Genomic DNA, 14338 nt, shown 5'->3' with positions numbered 1-14338 from the left:
ATCGTTGAAAACCTGCACGGAACAATTCGAGCCATTTCCCATTGTCGTTGTTATGTAGCCCAAGGAACCGCCGTTGAGGATTGAATCGTGGCAGGACAATGTTCCGTTTCCAGAAAAAGATGTTTCTTCGCCGGTGCATTGCCGGTTTTGATATAGAGATATCTGCCAGGTGGTGTTTGATGCGAATATTTGCTTCTGTGAGTGGGGGAAGGCGTGAACATGGAATAAGGTTGCCAAAGCGGGAAGTAGTATTTTCATTGTGTTTGGTCCGGATTCGATAAATTGTTGTTCTCTGATAGTGTGGTGTTGTTTTGTGGGCACTAATGGTTGGGTGGGATGAAAGTGTTATGTCTGGCCTTCAGCGTAAGCGACTAGACTCGGGTCTCGAAGTCGATGCGAAGGCGGGGGAGATAAAAGAATCACATTGGTAGGGAAAGGGTTATGGCCGATGGAGAAGATTGAGTCACTAACTTGCGCTGTTTAGTGGTGCCTGTGGTAGGCTTTAGGCAAGGGACGCATTAGAACTTTCCCCATTGCCGAATGACCGATCTTCAAAGCCTCATCTGACGAAAGGGTTGACAAAATAGACGCATCATGATGTCAGTGCCAGCAACCCTCGTGATGACAAACGGAACTAGTTTTCACCGAGCTTGCGGCTCTCGCTTCCTTCGTGAGCTTAACTGGCGCACTCTAAATCTGGAGGTACTGCAAAATATCCTGGTCTAAAGTGTCCGCGGATTTGGTGATCATGCTTTGGGTTTGTATCTGGCCAAGCGGGTCAAGGACCTCGGGGCTGAGGCTCGGGTCGGGAGGCAAGAAGGGCTCTGTGATGGCTGGTTCTCCGGTCGGCCCAAGATCATGGAAGTCTACAACTTCAGTGTATCTGGCATCCTGGTCAGTTTGGGACCCGGCCAAGGATCGCAAGAGACTCACATCATGATTTTCCATTCATCGATTGAATGGGCTACTTCACTGAAAGACCAATCGAACTTTTGCTCAGCAACCGGCTCATCAGTGGGATCGTGATATACGCCCAAGTAGGGATGTTCCAAAGCTTTCGCAGCAGAGATCCGCTTGTCGGGATCGAATATGAGCATTTTTGCAAGGAGGTCAATAGCTGCGAACAAAACCTGTCAGCATACGAAAACCGTTCAAGCACTTGTTAAACAGTGAAGGGGGTAGGTACCGTCTTCATCAGAGTCTGGAAACAAAGTCGCCCAAGGAGCTGGCTGGCGCTTCGGCATCGACTTCACAATGTTAAGGGCCTAGAAAATAAATCAACTTCCAGGTAAAGCAACAATTGTCTCAGCTCTTACAGCTTTTGTACAGATCCTCTCAATGACCTCATCAGGCGGGTTCCCCAGAGCATCCGTAATCAGATAGAATTGGTGGATATGATCCTTTCCTGGGAACAATGGCTTTCCGCGAAGCATCTCTGCGACAATACAGCCAGCACTCCAGATGTCCACTTGCATTCCGTATTTTTGCCATGTAAGCATGATTTCTGGTGCCCTGTAATATCTAGTTGAGACATATCCGGTCATCTGAGGCTCCTGCAGTCGCGCAAGGCCGAAATCACAGATCTTCAAGTCACAGTTTTCGTTGATGAGTATGTTACTCGGCTTGAGATCACGGTGTATAACGCCTGCGGAGTGGATGTATTTAAGACCTCGCTGGGGTCGTTAGCAAGCTTTTGTCGACTGGAATGTTTCTGCAGGCGTACCAAAAGCTGATAGGTGAAATATTGAACAAATTTGCCGTCCAGAGGCTTCGAGGTAAGGAGGCGGTTGAGGTCAGTTCCCAGAAGGTCCGTCACCAGATAACTGCGTCCTATCGTTAGTACTCATGCGAACAACTTTTTGGATTCAGCCATTGTAGTAACCACATACACGTCCTCTAATGGTGAGATAAAAATGTCGCTCAGGCCAATGAGCTGTTAAAGGTCAGCAGTCGCATGGTTTTAGGGATAAACTGCAGGAAGACAGACATTTTCATGACGCAGGTGTTTCAATAGCTTGACTTCGCGGTAGGTCCGTTTGGCGAGGGTGGCGTTGGAGAACGGCTTCATCATCTTCTTGATAGCTACTGGCTGGCGCGTAATCATGTCATAAGCCGAGCTAGTGTTGCCGCAACGTGGTTAGCTATTTTGATCCGTATATCCAGGTATGGCGACTACATGGTAAAAGAAAGTGAGCTCGTACCAAACAAGCCCGAAGGCACCAAGTCCAACAGGCTGCAAGTCGGAATATCTGGGCCGGAGATTAGTAGCTACGAATCGACCTTAGCAGCGAAGTGATCACTTACCTGTTGGTGGTTTCGAATGTAGTCCCCAAAATCTGGGATCGCAAGAACTCAGCCATGTTGTCTGACTGAAGGGGGAACCGTGTGAAACAGAAAATGGGTCAAGGATGGTAGATAAAAGATGGTAAGTAGATGGTAGTTAGTTGTACTGAGCACTACTGACTTAGTAGTACTACGTAGTAGTAGTAAGTCCGTATTAGCAACTGTAGGTGGCAAAGCTAAAGTTGAAGACCCTGGTGATATATGTTTATCTTATTTAGAAATCAGGTAGGAGGAAGCATGCCAGCTGAGCAAAGGCAAGCCAGTTGCATCATGGACGGCCACTAGTGTTAAGGGAAGTTCCCGCTGTGCAGCTGTAGGGATTGTGGTGGTGGTGGTGAATAATAAACGAGAAGGAAGAGGAGTACGGAGTACTAGTAGTAAGAGATACTCAAATTAACTATTAATTACTTTGATTACTGGGAGTACCACAGTGGTGCCTGGGCAGTGCCTGAAAGGCCAGTCACGGCTTGCGATTGGCGGGTTGTCGGACCAGCCACCAGCGCGCCGGGGCTTTTCCATTTCCAAGATTCCTTCCTTTTTCTTGCTGCCGGTAAATCCACCGTCGAACGACTCCAGCGTCACCGAGTCGAGTCAGTCCTTTCCCTGAGCGGGTCGCCCATCTGTCCACTCCCCACGTTCCGGCCGTCTCCGAGTTTATCCTCACCTCTCCCAGAGTCCCAAGGGGTATTCCGAGCTTCCTCAGGAATCACTTCCACGTCTTGCAATTCCGCTGGCCCACACCAACGATGCAGCGATGGTCTCGCTTGCAGGGTTGTTACACAAACGACCCCGCTTGGTCGCGTGTGCATTCCAGTATCATCTCTATTTGACTCGATCGGTGGAACCTACACGAGACATCGTGATTGCTCGAGACACGAAGAGCCAGGAAGAGTCGAGAAGGCGGAAGAATCCAACTGAGTAACTGGGAATGCGGGGGGGGAACGGGCGTGGTAGGAAAGTACTACTTGGGGACTAAACAGCAGCAGCTCCATATTCTACTCGGTACTAACCTAGGTCCTCCATCTTTACTAGAAGGAACTATCGCCAGAGCCTCCGGGCCAATCAGAATACGGGAGCAAGCCTTGACATCATCGCCGACTTCCTTGATTGACTAAGAAAACTAAAATATCACACACCACGTAGCAGCCCTATCTACTTATTTTTGGTGCTGGGGCTCATGAAACTCTAAGTTTTTCCAGCCCATGCCCTCGGGTTTCCTTCCAGTGGGCCGTCAGATCTCCATGAGATTTTCTTCCGACAAGGGAACCGTGGTGTCGCGTTCCTGAGGGCTGCTTGCCACTTCCGTCTCGGAGAGAAGAAGATCTTCATCCTCCTCTGTTCCTGGTGTGGGCCGCGCTGCCGCGGCGGTCTCGGTAGCCTTCTTCAGCAAAAGCGCGTCGTGCTCCTTCGCACCTCCACTTGCAAACGCCTGGTAATGTCTGACCGCTTCGGGATAGGAACTCGGTCCCTCCAACGGGGCGGTGGAGCCCTGGGACTCATGATCGAGACGTAAATTATCAAGTTGTGAAGCCACCTCGCATGTGCACCTGCAGATATGGCTTATTACACAGGGTTTACTGCAGACGTGCTTGCAAGCCATCCGTTTGTTGCAGATGTCATTGCACTCTACCTGTTCATGAGAAAAGCTGTGTTGTTGTGACAATGTTAGCTTCATCCCGCTCCTTTAGACTAGAGTTATTGCGCCTACCTGTGGCATTTGATGGGACAGGGATGGCCGCAATCCAACGTTCCTTCACAATGGCAATCACATCCGCCGTTTATCTTGTTCCAGTCGGAAAGACCTTTGTGTCAGGTGTCAGCTAAACATTCAAAATGCACCATGATCTCAACGAAAGATTTCCCAAACCTTGTATAAAAGTTGTCCGCTTGTGTTTTACACATGTGACGGGCAGCTGTGTTCCCAGACGCCGTGGTGGTTTGTTGTTGGCCATCAATGTCAGTACATCCCGCCAGAGTTGATTCTGTTTTGCCAACGAATTCGCGTTGCCGAACATATAAAACCCGCGTCTTGCACGCGACAGTGCAACACAGACCCTATTTGCAATCGACAGGAATCCTATGTCATTCTCGCCGCTCCGAACGAGTGAAAGGATTACGATCTCGTTTTCTTCTCCCTGGTATGAGTCAACAGTTACCACCTTCATGTACTGGCCTTGAAGGTACGGATGGTGTCTCAAAACGGTCAAGAGCTTTTTCCTCTGGCCATTGTAGAAGGTCAGAATGGTTATATCTCTCACGGTGTTGCCATTCTGTACTAGATAGACAACAAATTCTGTGATCATCTGAGCCTCCATGTCGTTGAATTTGGACGCAAGGCTATCTCTGCTCTCTGGCCAAATATGAGTGAAAAAGTAGGAGCGAATGATCCCCATTCCTCTCACTCCAGGTCGTTTGCGTACTGACTCATGATCATTCAGTTCGCCGTATATAGGCTCCAAGAGTTGACGGATCTCCGGCGCCATTCTTCTTTGCCTGTTCAGCATGACGTACTTCATTCCGTTCTTGACCAGTCGCTCAAACATGGAGACTCCCAGATTGTAGGGCTCGCCCCCGAGCTCCTGAACAGTGCAGTGCCCTCGGAGCTGCTGGTGGTCACCCACGAGTATCATGTGCTGGAGTGAGTCAAAGCACGCAGCAACAATTGGCGCCTCAATAGCCTCGGCGGCTTCTTCGATCAAGACGATCTTCGGTCTGAGGCTGGAGATCAGCCCCCGGTATTTACTCAGGCCCGTGGCTGTCATCCCGATCACTTTCGCCGTCCGAAGAACGTGGTAATCCCGTTCCCATTTTCCAATGAGGAGGTTCTCACAATTCTTCGAATAGAGCAAAACCTGTTGCCGAAGATTCTCTGTCATCTTGGTCTTCAATTGTTTCCGGAGGACATCATAAATTGCCCCCCGAGCCTCTTCTCTCACCTTCCACAGATCCTTCTGCTTCAGGTTTTCGATAGCAGAAGTCTCGGAGCACGAGATTTTGCAGCCACAAACGCCATCCTGAAGATTGATAAATTGTCCTTTGAGGATCTCATAATCATCCTCTTCAATGCCCTGCTCGGCCTCCAATTCCTTCAATTGTTCGTACTCGAGGTCTACCTCATCCTCCTCGAATCCGAAACTCTCTCTTTCATACCCCACTTCGAATGGTACCAACTTGTCACCTAGCCAGACTACTAGCGGGTCGGTATCTTCACTATCAGTGGGACGAGTCCAGCCTTCAGCACCTTTCTTTAAATTGTCGAGCTGCGTCTCCGTCAAGAGGCCATACTCAACAAATAGAGAAGCAGGAAGGGGCACGTTGGTGTTTTCGGCATTAAAAGGCTGCAGAATTCTGGAAATGGCTTGGGTCAAGGCTTTCTGCTCCTTCCTGGCCGCTCCTAGCACGCTTCCATGTACCGTGACCGCGGGTTCATTTTGTCTGACACAGTAGAGAGTCCTTCGTTTTATCTCGGGGTCATTGCTCCGTGAACCGACCCTGATATAGCTCGTTTCAAAGGTAGCGACAAGCCTCAGAAGTTGGTCCAATGCATGGTTCGTCTGGGAGGCCAGGATTATAGGAGAGTCCCCTTGTTTCACGTTTGAAAGTAGGATCCTCAGCGCAATAACATTCACATAAGTCTTCCCTGTGCCAGGAGGGCCTTGTATGAGTGAGAGCCTCTTCGTAAGCATTTCGTGTAATGCTTGCCATTGTGTACTATCCATGGCCTGGTTTGGTTCTCGAGGCCAATTTTTTAGGATGTCAACTCTGTGTCCCTCGGCAGCCTCGGCAGTCTCGCTGGCTACGGACTGTATGTCAAGGACTGGGTCCTGTTCCACATAGTCCGGGGCTCTGACATTAGGATCAAGCAGGCAAATGTGCTCAGAAAGAGGAAATCTATGTTATGAATCAGAACCTAATCATTGAAACGAAGAATTTTGTGCAACGTTGCAATAAAGCTCTACTCACTTTTCTTGTTTCAACTTCTGCAGTGCTGCCATCGTGTGCCTCACAGATTCATAGTAGCCATCCTTGGCTTCTACCATGATCCATTCCTTCTGAGGGTCGAATTCAAAATCTTCGGGCCTAGCAAGGAAGATATCAATCTCCGGAGGATGCTTTTGAACGCCTTCAAGCGGCCTGGCAGCAACAATGGCAACGATGCACTTCTGCTGAAATGCGTCATCTGCTGGACTAAGCGCAACCATAGAGCCGCTGACAAGACGCTTAGAATATTCCCACGCGATATTTTTCTCCGCTCGGCGAGTGGAGAAGCGGATCCTGATTCCTAGACCTCTTTGCGCGAATGTGATACCGATGAAGTAAACCTGGAGCAATTTCATACTGTCAGTAAATCGAAGAAGATTCGCGTGTTATATCATTTACCTTATCATAGATGGACACAAGCTTGGTGTCAGTCATCTTGGGGTCATCTCTGACGTATGCAACGGCGTCTCTGAGAGGAGAAATTGCATCTTCTCGAAGGAGCTCATAGTGTGCTTTGAGATACTCATCGGTCGAGTTCCAAGGACCCGTGATATTATTTGGAGTCAATTCCACATACTCATTCTCTGCAGAACCAAAGTTGCCCAATATCTCATCTGACGATGGAATGTCCGGCTTCTTTAGCCATTCCTCAGCAAAGTCAATAGATGGCTGGGCAAGGTACTCTCTGATGTCTTTGTTGACCAGCAGACGGGTGTCCATATCTCGCTCTGACAGCCGGGGATCTGAGCGAGGAGTCCCGGGCCGATGGTGATCCTCTGAGTCCATATTGATGGGATTTGACGGGTTCAGAAATGATTCAACGCGTAAATATCAAAGTCTTGGTTGTGCGAATGGCTATATTGGAGATTTAATATGAAAGGTAGAGGGATTGTAAGCAGCAGAGTAGTAAAGTGTCAGAGAGGTGCTTTGTATGGGAAGAAGGACTTGTGGAGAGATCTCGAAGCGATGAGGAACTGGAGGGGGAAAGTGAGAAGTAGGAAGGAACATACCGTGTAATTTATACTGCAATTCCTACAGCACCTATATTTTTCACAGTGTATACAGTACGTGCGGTGCCTATGAGTTAGGTAATGTTCTTATCTGCTCTTTATTTAGTATTCACTTGAAGAACACTTGGCTGATACTATGTTTCAGATGCACTTCACTCGCTTCTTCGATCGCCGTTTGCTTGTGCCCGGCTGCCACTTTCTTCAATCTTTCAATTTAGCTATGTCTAAACATAAGCTGGGAGTAAAGTTAGATTCTCAGGTGTGTCTAGTGATTGTAAAGTTTACGTGTGGCCGTGGTGTAACATTAGCCATCTAGCTATAGGTTGAGGAAGTGTAGGTACTTCTCTGTTTGCAGGCCGGACTATGTTGTTAATCCGGCCACAGTAACTCCAGCAAGCATAATTTCGTAGGAAAGACATTATCTCCTTTCTACTTTCATCAGCTCGTTCATTCGGCTTCTACTGCGCGCGAAAGGAGAAGCATGGTATGTGAACTGTCATCTCGGGCATACGGTTATAAGGCAAACTTGGGAAGCTCGGGAAATCCCCTATTACTGTCACTATGGATAAGTTACGCACAAACCCGGATTAGAGCTGATTTCTATGGGCATCTGGACTCTGATTCATACTACTACCTTTCATGACGATACCCAACTGGGAGCTGTAGTAGGATGATACCGCTTTTAAACGCACCAATTTTCAAGATATTTGTGACATGTGCTCACATAGCGCTTTTGCGAAGCAAAGCAAGAGAGACATGCCTCCAGCAATTGCATCTCTTTGTGTCTGAAGAATTATTCCCAAGTTCACCAGTGATGCTGGAGCCTTAATAGATGCACCAATCTGCGCTAACCGGATACAGAGTGTTAATGCCTGAGGCATAAACAAGGCCGCGAAACGTGACCGAATCGGGGAAGGCCATAAGCGGGCAGCAAAGGATCAACTTACCCCAGAATCCAGTGATAGCTACATGTCGTGCTCTGCTTTGTTCTGCGAACCTCTTGTTCGGTGAAGGCATCCTCACGTGTGCGCGATTACATTCAGCACGATAACGTGTGCGAAGCCAAGCTATGCACCCTTAGTCTGCGGGGTTGCTTTGCATTCATTGAAATTGTTGCGCCTTGCCTGTGAAAGGACCCCGATCTCCACCACGCGGTCACAGGGGAGTCGGTACACACGCCTCTCTGTTCCCTGCGATATCCACTCACTTATCCAATTGGCGAGAAGCCAAGTCGTCTTACCGAACAATGGCTTCGATCGAAGATGACGACGATCGCGACCTTGCAGGTAAGCTTTGTGACTTCCTCCGGTTCATCTGGGCAACACTGATAAGTTCTCCGCAAACCCAGGCTCTCAAGACGGAAGTTCGGACAATGAAATGGAGGATACACTTCGGGATGCAGATGATGGAGGCAATGACAACGAACCTGATCCCGACGCGGACGCCGACCAAGATGCGGAAAGTCAGTCCAATGCTAGTCATGCATCCGAAAGCGCTGGGGTAGCGACGCAACCAAACGCGGATGTCGAAATGTCCAATACAACAGCTACGAATTCGGTTTCTGATCCACGATCTGTTTTCCATCCGAGCGTGAGGGAAAAGTGCCTGACAGCGCCTACGTTCGACATAGTCCCAACTACGGCCGCCCCTCACAGTACATCGATCAATGCGGTAACTGCGACCGCTGATATGAGATGGGTATTCAGCGGCGGCTCAGATGGATACGTTCGGAAGTTCAATTGGGTGGATTCTGTCAACAGCAAGCTGATGCTCACTGTGGCGCAAAGGCATCCTTTCGTCGACAGTGTCATCAAGGCGGGTGTACTAATGACGTACTGGGAAAACATGGACGGGAACACAATATCGCCAGTATACTCGCTGGCCAGCCATAGTGAAGGTCTATGGTTGTTGTCTGGCTTGGAGTCCGGTAGCATCCGACTGCAATCAGTCCGTCATGATGAAGGAAAAGAGATCGCTCTTCTGCAGCAGCATACTTCCGCAGTCTCTGTACTGAGCTTGACTTCAGATGAAAAGTCTCTACTATCTGGCAGCTGGGACAAGCGAGTATTTGATTGGGACCTTAACACAGGGCAGACCCGACGCGCATTCGGGTCTAGCGCCGGGCAGATTTCCGCTGTCGAGATACGGCCAGAATCCAGTCTGCCGGTTCCCAGAGACACAACCGAGATTCAACAAACAAATGGCACATACTCGTCCAATTATCAGGCTCCTGAGAATGGTAGCTTCAACTTCATGGATACTTCGAACGACGGTGAAAACGGCACTGGCTCAAACCCGCAGGCGGGCTCTCCGGCTGATTCACTCTTTGGCGGTGCCGACTCGCTATTCGGCGACGAGAACGGGAATGGAGGAGACGAGGCCGGCGCATCTGGAAATGCATTCGGCATTGACGAGGATGATGAGTTTGGTAAAGCCCTAACCAATGGAGTGCTGCCAGATGCCGACGCCCCTGGAGAACCCGAACCGAGTCAGAACGGCGTTGCAGAGGCTCCTGCTGCTCCGGCTCCGGATTCGGCCCCGGCCCCGGCAGGTGCTGATGCTGCAACTGCCAATAGCAATGCCGTCACTCAACCCCCTAGTTCTGGCCAGGCGGAGATGCCTAATGGCTCCTCTCAGCCGATAGTCAATGGACTACCGCATGCCGAAGAGCTGGAACCACCAAGCTACACTCAAGAGAGTGCTCTTCCTGCGCCAGCAGAAACAGGTGCTAATACGGATAATCTTTTCCTGGCTGCGTCCATTGATGGCACTATCCGAGTGTGGGATAGAAGAGAACCGGATGCCGTTGCTCGCATCACTTCTCAAAACTGCCCTCCTTGGTGCATGAATGCATGCTGGTCCCCAGACGGCAACTATATTTATGCAGGCCGTCGTAATGGAACTGTTGAGGAGTACAGCCTTCATAAGGGTCTTCGGAATGCTGAACGGACCTTCAAATTCCCTCAGGGTAGTGGACCGGTCACGGCACTCAAGGCCATGCCTAACGGCAGACATATCGTTTGGTACGTATATTCGTCGTCACTTAGGCTCTACTTTCATTGACATGACTGGCTGACCGTCACTTCATAGCGCATCGCATGACATTCTTCGATTGTACGACCTCAAACATGAACAAGTGACTCGCCACTCCACAGTGCCCTTCTTGATCATCCCAGGACATCGTACCGGAACTGTATCGCAGCTATACATTGACCAGGCGTGTCGCTTCATGGTCTCAACAAGTGGTAACAGAGGCTGGGAAGGCAATACGACGGAGGTCTTGCTAGGCTATGAGATTGGGGTGCCTGGTTAAAGGTCTACCAGCTCCTTGCGGAAGAGTAAGTTTGCCATATCATCTGTGACCTTGAAAGTATGTGGGCACTAATGGTTGTGTTCGGCGTCAGTTGCACCCTTTGGGTATGCAGTAGAATCGGAGTTCTTCCTGGACCCAAACGTGAGATGATAGCGATGACTCAGACATCGCCTCTGCCACGGAAAATGCATGAATGACTAATGTGAATGACATGAATGCAGTCGCTGATACTAGACAACCTGACTTCGATATACGATAGTATTTTGGCATAATACATGATTCATATACACATGACTGCATAAAGTATCGCCGCGTGCCTCAGAGGGCACACATAAATATGGACACGAAAACCACCAATGGTCCCGATATATATACCTCAACTCCCATGGGAACCTGGAATGCCAGTGACTCGCTTTCTTTTGAGCCATCAATACATTTACTTGAAAAGAAGCCAACAAACGCCATGAGTACCAGCCAATATGCAAAAGCAAACAAAAAAGAAAAATTCACAAATCATATCCATCGTGGACTGCATCATCAAGGTCGAGGCCTTCGCAGACCTCATGTTGCCCAACCCGCCAAGATCCGAATAGTGGATTATGGGCCCATTTAACATGACCATCGTCGTCCTGCTCAAAGTACACATAGCCTGGTTGCTTATCAGGATTGAACTCATTTTCGTTGGGCGACAATACGCCATCAGGCCCCGTGACCAGATTACTAAATCCCGGAATATCTGTGTTTGGAACATGGCCACGAGCTTCAATGTGGCCGTTTTCCACGCTGTTCACCGTAATCAGGTATACGGGAGGCAGAGCCGAGTCTCTCTCTGCTCTCAAGGGCATAGGCAGCCAGGCTTCATTGTTGAACGACTCGATTCTGTTCTTGTCATGTCGCAATGGCAGCGGTCGGGAGAGAAGCATAGCATCCAACTTGGCAGTGTCGAGCAACAAACCAGGCGTTTGCACATAGAGGACACTGTCATATTGCATAAACTGGATCTGTCCCAGCCGCAGCAGCTTTGTATCGGTCGGTTTGTAGCCTTCAGAAGTGGCTAGTGTCATATCAATGGGCAGAAGCCAGATGCCGTACTCCAGACTTGCCGTTCTCAGCAAAGAAAGGGCAGTGGCGACCGGTTCGGTGAGCTCCTTAGTGGGCATCAGGTCCCACTCACGCGGATACATGAACAGCCTATCCTGAACTGCAGTACCATTGGTCGCTAAGTGTTTAAAGAAGAGAATGGCGGAGCAGATGTCCGACGGATCGGGAGTGGAGAGAAGCTGGAGGTATGCAAAGTTGCCCGTTGTTGCTTGTGTGGAACCAGCATCATTCCTCTTGTGCTGTTTATCGGCGACACTATCGGAGAAAACCTCTTGCCCGGCCCCTTGGTATGCTCCCACCTGGACCGCCGCCGGGGGTGGTGGCGGAGGAGGCGGTCGGATGGCATGCTGAATGCTTCGGACAGACTGCTGTTGCAGGGCATACCCCGAAAGGAAGAGCAGAAAAGTAAAGGTACAAATGACAGCTGTGGATATAATGACCGAGACCGTCGACGAAGTAAGAAGCACCATGACTGTCTGCGCGCCCCCCAAATTAACCGCTTAGTGCGTGTCTGTGTATACCCGTCGTACGTAGCCTGTGGAGACTGGATTGTAGGCAGCACTGTTTTGATATGCACTAGTAACTGCTTTAGAGAGCCGGGCCTATACAGCAAGTATACGAGGAGTAATTTTCAATTCGAACCGGATGAGAATTCCAGCGATCATGATATTTGATAGAAGCTTGAGTTTCTAGTCTGACACAGGCAGATGATCATCACAAACATTCACCCTGGCGGTGCCAAGGCCACACCATGTCTCAGCCTGTTGATTGTGGCCCGTTGGCCGTGCGACTATCGATAAGCTGCTTCTTGGCACTTTACTATGCATACCATCAAGACCCTCTAGATGATAACATGTAGGAACAATAACTTAATATGCGCGTGAAGATACCCTCATCACTCACAAGGATACATACATTTCCTTCGCTATCATCAATACCCTCCCGAGTATCAAAACACACCACCATCCCCTACTCAACCCTCCCCCAAACACCCAAATCACCCCATGAACCCCAATACTCCTCCCCCATCAACGCGGAGCCCCTCCACCGCTATACAACCGGCGGCTACCACCCAATAACACTCGGAAACCTCCTCCATCAAGGAAGATACAAAATCCTGCATAAGTTAGGATGGGGCGGATACTCCACTGTCTGGGCTGCTAGAGATGAACAGTACATAAATATCTCAGTTCCATTATCCTGACATTGAGTTACCTACTATCGAACAACCGCTAATAGATAATTGTGTTCAGAGAAGGGAAGTACGTCGCTATTAAGATCTGCGTAGCGGAGGATCATAGCAATAGAGGGCATCGAGAGATGAATGTCTTGAAGAGTCTAGACGACACTCAACACGTCGTGCGCATGCTTGATAACTTCGATGTAGAGGGACCTAACGGGCTACATCCCTGTTTGGTTCTTGAGATGTTGGGTCCAAGTGTGTCTGATCTGGTGGAGGGGCGGTTTGCAGATGGGAGACTTCCTGGGAGTTTGGCTAGGGGTGTTGCGAGGCAGGCTATGATGGGACTTGATTCGTTGCATCGTAGGGAGATTGCGCATGGAGGTCAATCTTTCTCTTCATATTTAACTCTTCGTGCTTACATTGTATAGATTTCCATATTCGCAATCTGGCCTTCGCTATACCATCTATGGCTAATATCCCCGAAGATGAATTCATCAATCTACTAGGGAGACCAGATATCGGATACGTCTGCTGCAATGATGGTGGACGTCTGGGGCCTGGTATACCGGAGTATATTGTTAGACCTGCGAATATACATTCACGATCACGGCCTTTATCAGAAACCATCAAGATTGTTGATTTTGGGGGATCGTTCCCACAAAATGATACGCCCAAGACACTCCACACTCCATTAGTAGTTCGGGCACCTGAAGTGATATTCAAAGACCGTCTGGATTATCGTGTGGATTTGTGGAGTTTAGGCTGTATGGTATGGCGCAGCCCTACCCACCAATGATTATTATGTTGTGGCTGACTGGTGTGATAGTTATTCGAATTATTTGTCGGTCAACCTCCCTTTGATAGCTTCTTGATCACTCCCAGGATTCTCGTTGAGCAAATGCAAGAAATGGCAGGTGAAGCATTGCCTGACAGATGGGTATCTTTATGGGAGTCAATGCGTGGTGAAGATATCACTGGGAACAGAGGACCTGGTTTGCAAGAGTGGCTGGAGGAGATGTACTTTGATGGTGAGCGCAAAGAGGACTTGTCGAGAGATGATATTGTGGAACTGGGGAGGATTATTCGGAAATTGCTACGCTTTGAGCCAGGTGCTCGTGCTTCGGTGGAAGAGATCTTGGATGAGCCTTGGTTTAGATATTAATATATCTATATAAGATACCTCTGGCATGAATGTGCAAGAAATCGAGGCAAATCTTCTCTGTCAACTGCATCTTCACTGTGATGTTAACATAGTGAATAAGTATACAACCCACACCGCCCACCACCACCAAGGCGGTACCACCAAACCAACCGGCAGAAAAACAATCCCATCCACCATCTCCACCACAGATAGAGATAGCTAGCTTCCCCAAGTCTACCTACATACCTATCCATTCATTCATTTAC

The 14338-nt window shown here is 49.1% G+C and overlaps 5 protein-coding genes across 5 annotated transcripts; 2 read left to right on the top strand and 3 right to left on the bottom strand.

Moving 5' to 3' along the window:
• Positions 1–690: 690 nt before the first annotated feature.
• On the bottom strand, positions 691–2360 carry mpkC (mitogen-activated protein kinase mpkC; the record flags this gene model as incomplete). The annotated part of the gene is made up of 9 exons (XM_035502898.1): positions 691–883; positions 934–1117; positions 1187–1265; positions 1317–1673; positions 1724–1823; positions 1890–1933; positions 1988–2117; positions 2202–2249; positions 2305–2360. The coding sequence occupies 9 exons, from the start codon at positions 2358–2360 to the stop codon at positions 691–693; spliced, it is 1191 nt and encodes a 396-aa protein (XP_035358791.1).
• Positions 2361–3574: 1214 nt separating this feature from the next.
• On the bottom strand, positions 3575–7110 carry AtWU_07788 (putative DEAD box helicase involved in nonsense mediated decay; the record flags this gene model as incomplete). Its single annotated transcript, XM_035502897.1, has 5 exons — positions 3575–3989; positions 4052–4145; positions 4211–6234; positions 6307–6665; positions 6724–7110. 5 exons carry the CDS (start codon positions 7108–7110, stop codon positions 3575–3577), a joined length of 3279 nt encoding a protein of 1092 aa, XP_035358790.1.
• A 1470-nt stretch (positions 7111–8580) lies between these two features.
• On the top strand, positions 8581–10647 carry AtWU_07787 (WD40 repeat domain-containing protein; the record flags this gene model as incomplete). The annotated part of the gene is made up of 3 exons (XM_035502896.1): positions 8581–8620; positions 8683–10357; positions 10425–10647. 3 exons carry the CDS (start codon positions 8581–8583, stop codon positions 10645–10647), a joined length of 1938 nt encoding a protein of 645 aa, XP_035358789.1.
• A 506-nt stretch (positions 10648–11153) lies between these two features.
• Positions 11154–12218, bottom strand: AtWU_07786 (uncharacterized protein; the record flags this gene model as incomplete). The annotated part of the gene is made up of 1 exon (XM_035502895.1): positions 11154–12218. The coding sequence occupies one exon, from the start codon at positions 12216–12218 to the stop codon at positions 11154–11156; it is 1065 nt and encodes a 354-aa protein (XP_035358788.1).
• An 850-nt stretch (positions 12219–13068) lies between these two features.
• On the top strand, positions 13069–14093 carry AtWU_07785 (serine protein kinase; the record flags this gene model as incomplete). Its single annotated transcript, XM_035502894.1, has 3 exons — positions 13069–13291; positions 13360–13700; positions 13758–14093. 3 exons carry the CDS (start codon positions 13069–13071, stop codon positions 14091–14093), a joined length of 900 nt encoding a protein of 299 aa, XP_035358787.1.
• Positions 14094–14338: the final 245 nt, after the last annotated feature.

Source organism: Aspergillus tubingensis (assembly GCF_013340325.1).
Source record: "Aspergillus tubingensis WU-2223L DNA, scaffold_8, whole genome shotgun sequence".
In the NCBI taxonomy this organism is placed as follows: Eukaryota; Fungi; Ascomycota; class Eurotiomycetes; order Eurotiales; family Aspergillaceae; genus Aspergillus; species Aspergillus tubingensis.
This window is presented reverse-complemented; position numbering and strand designations above follow the sequence as displayed.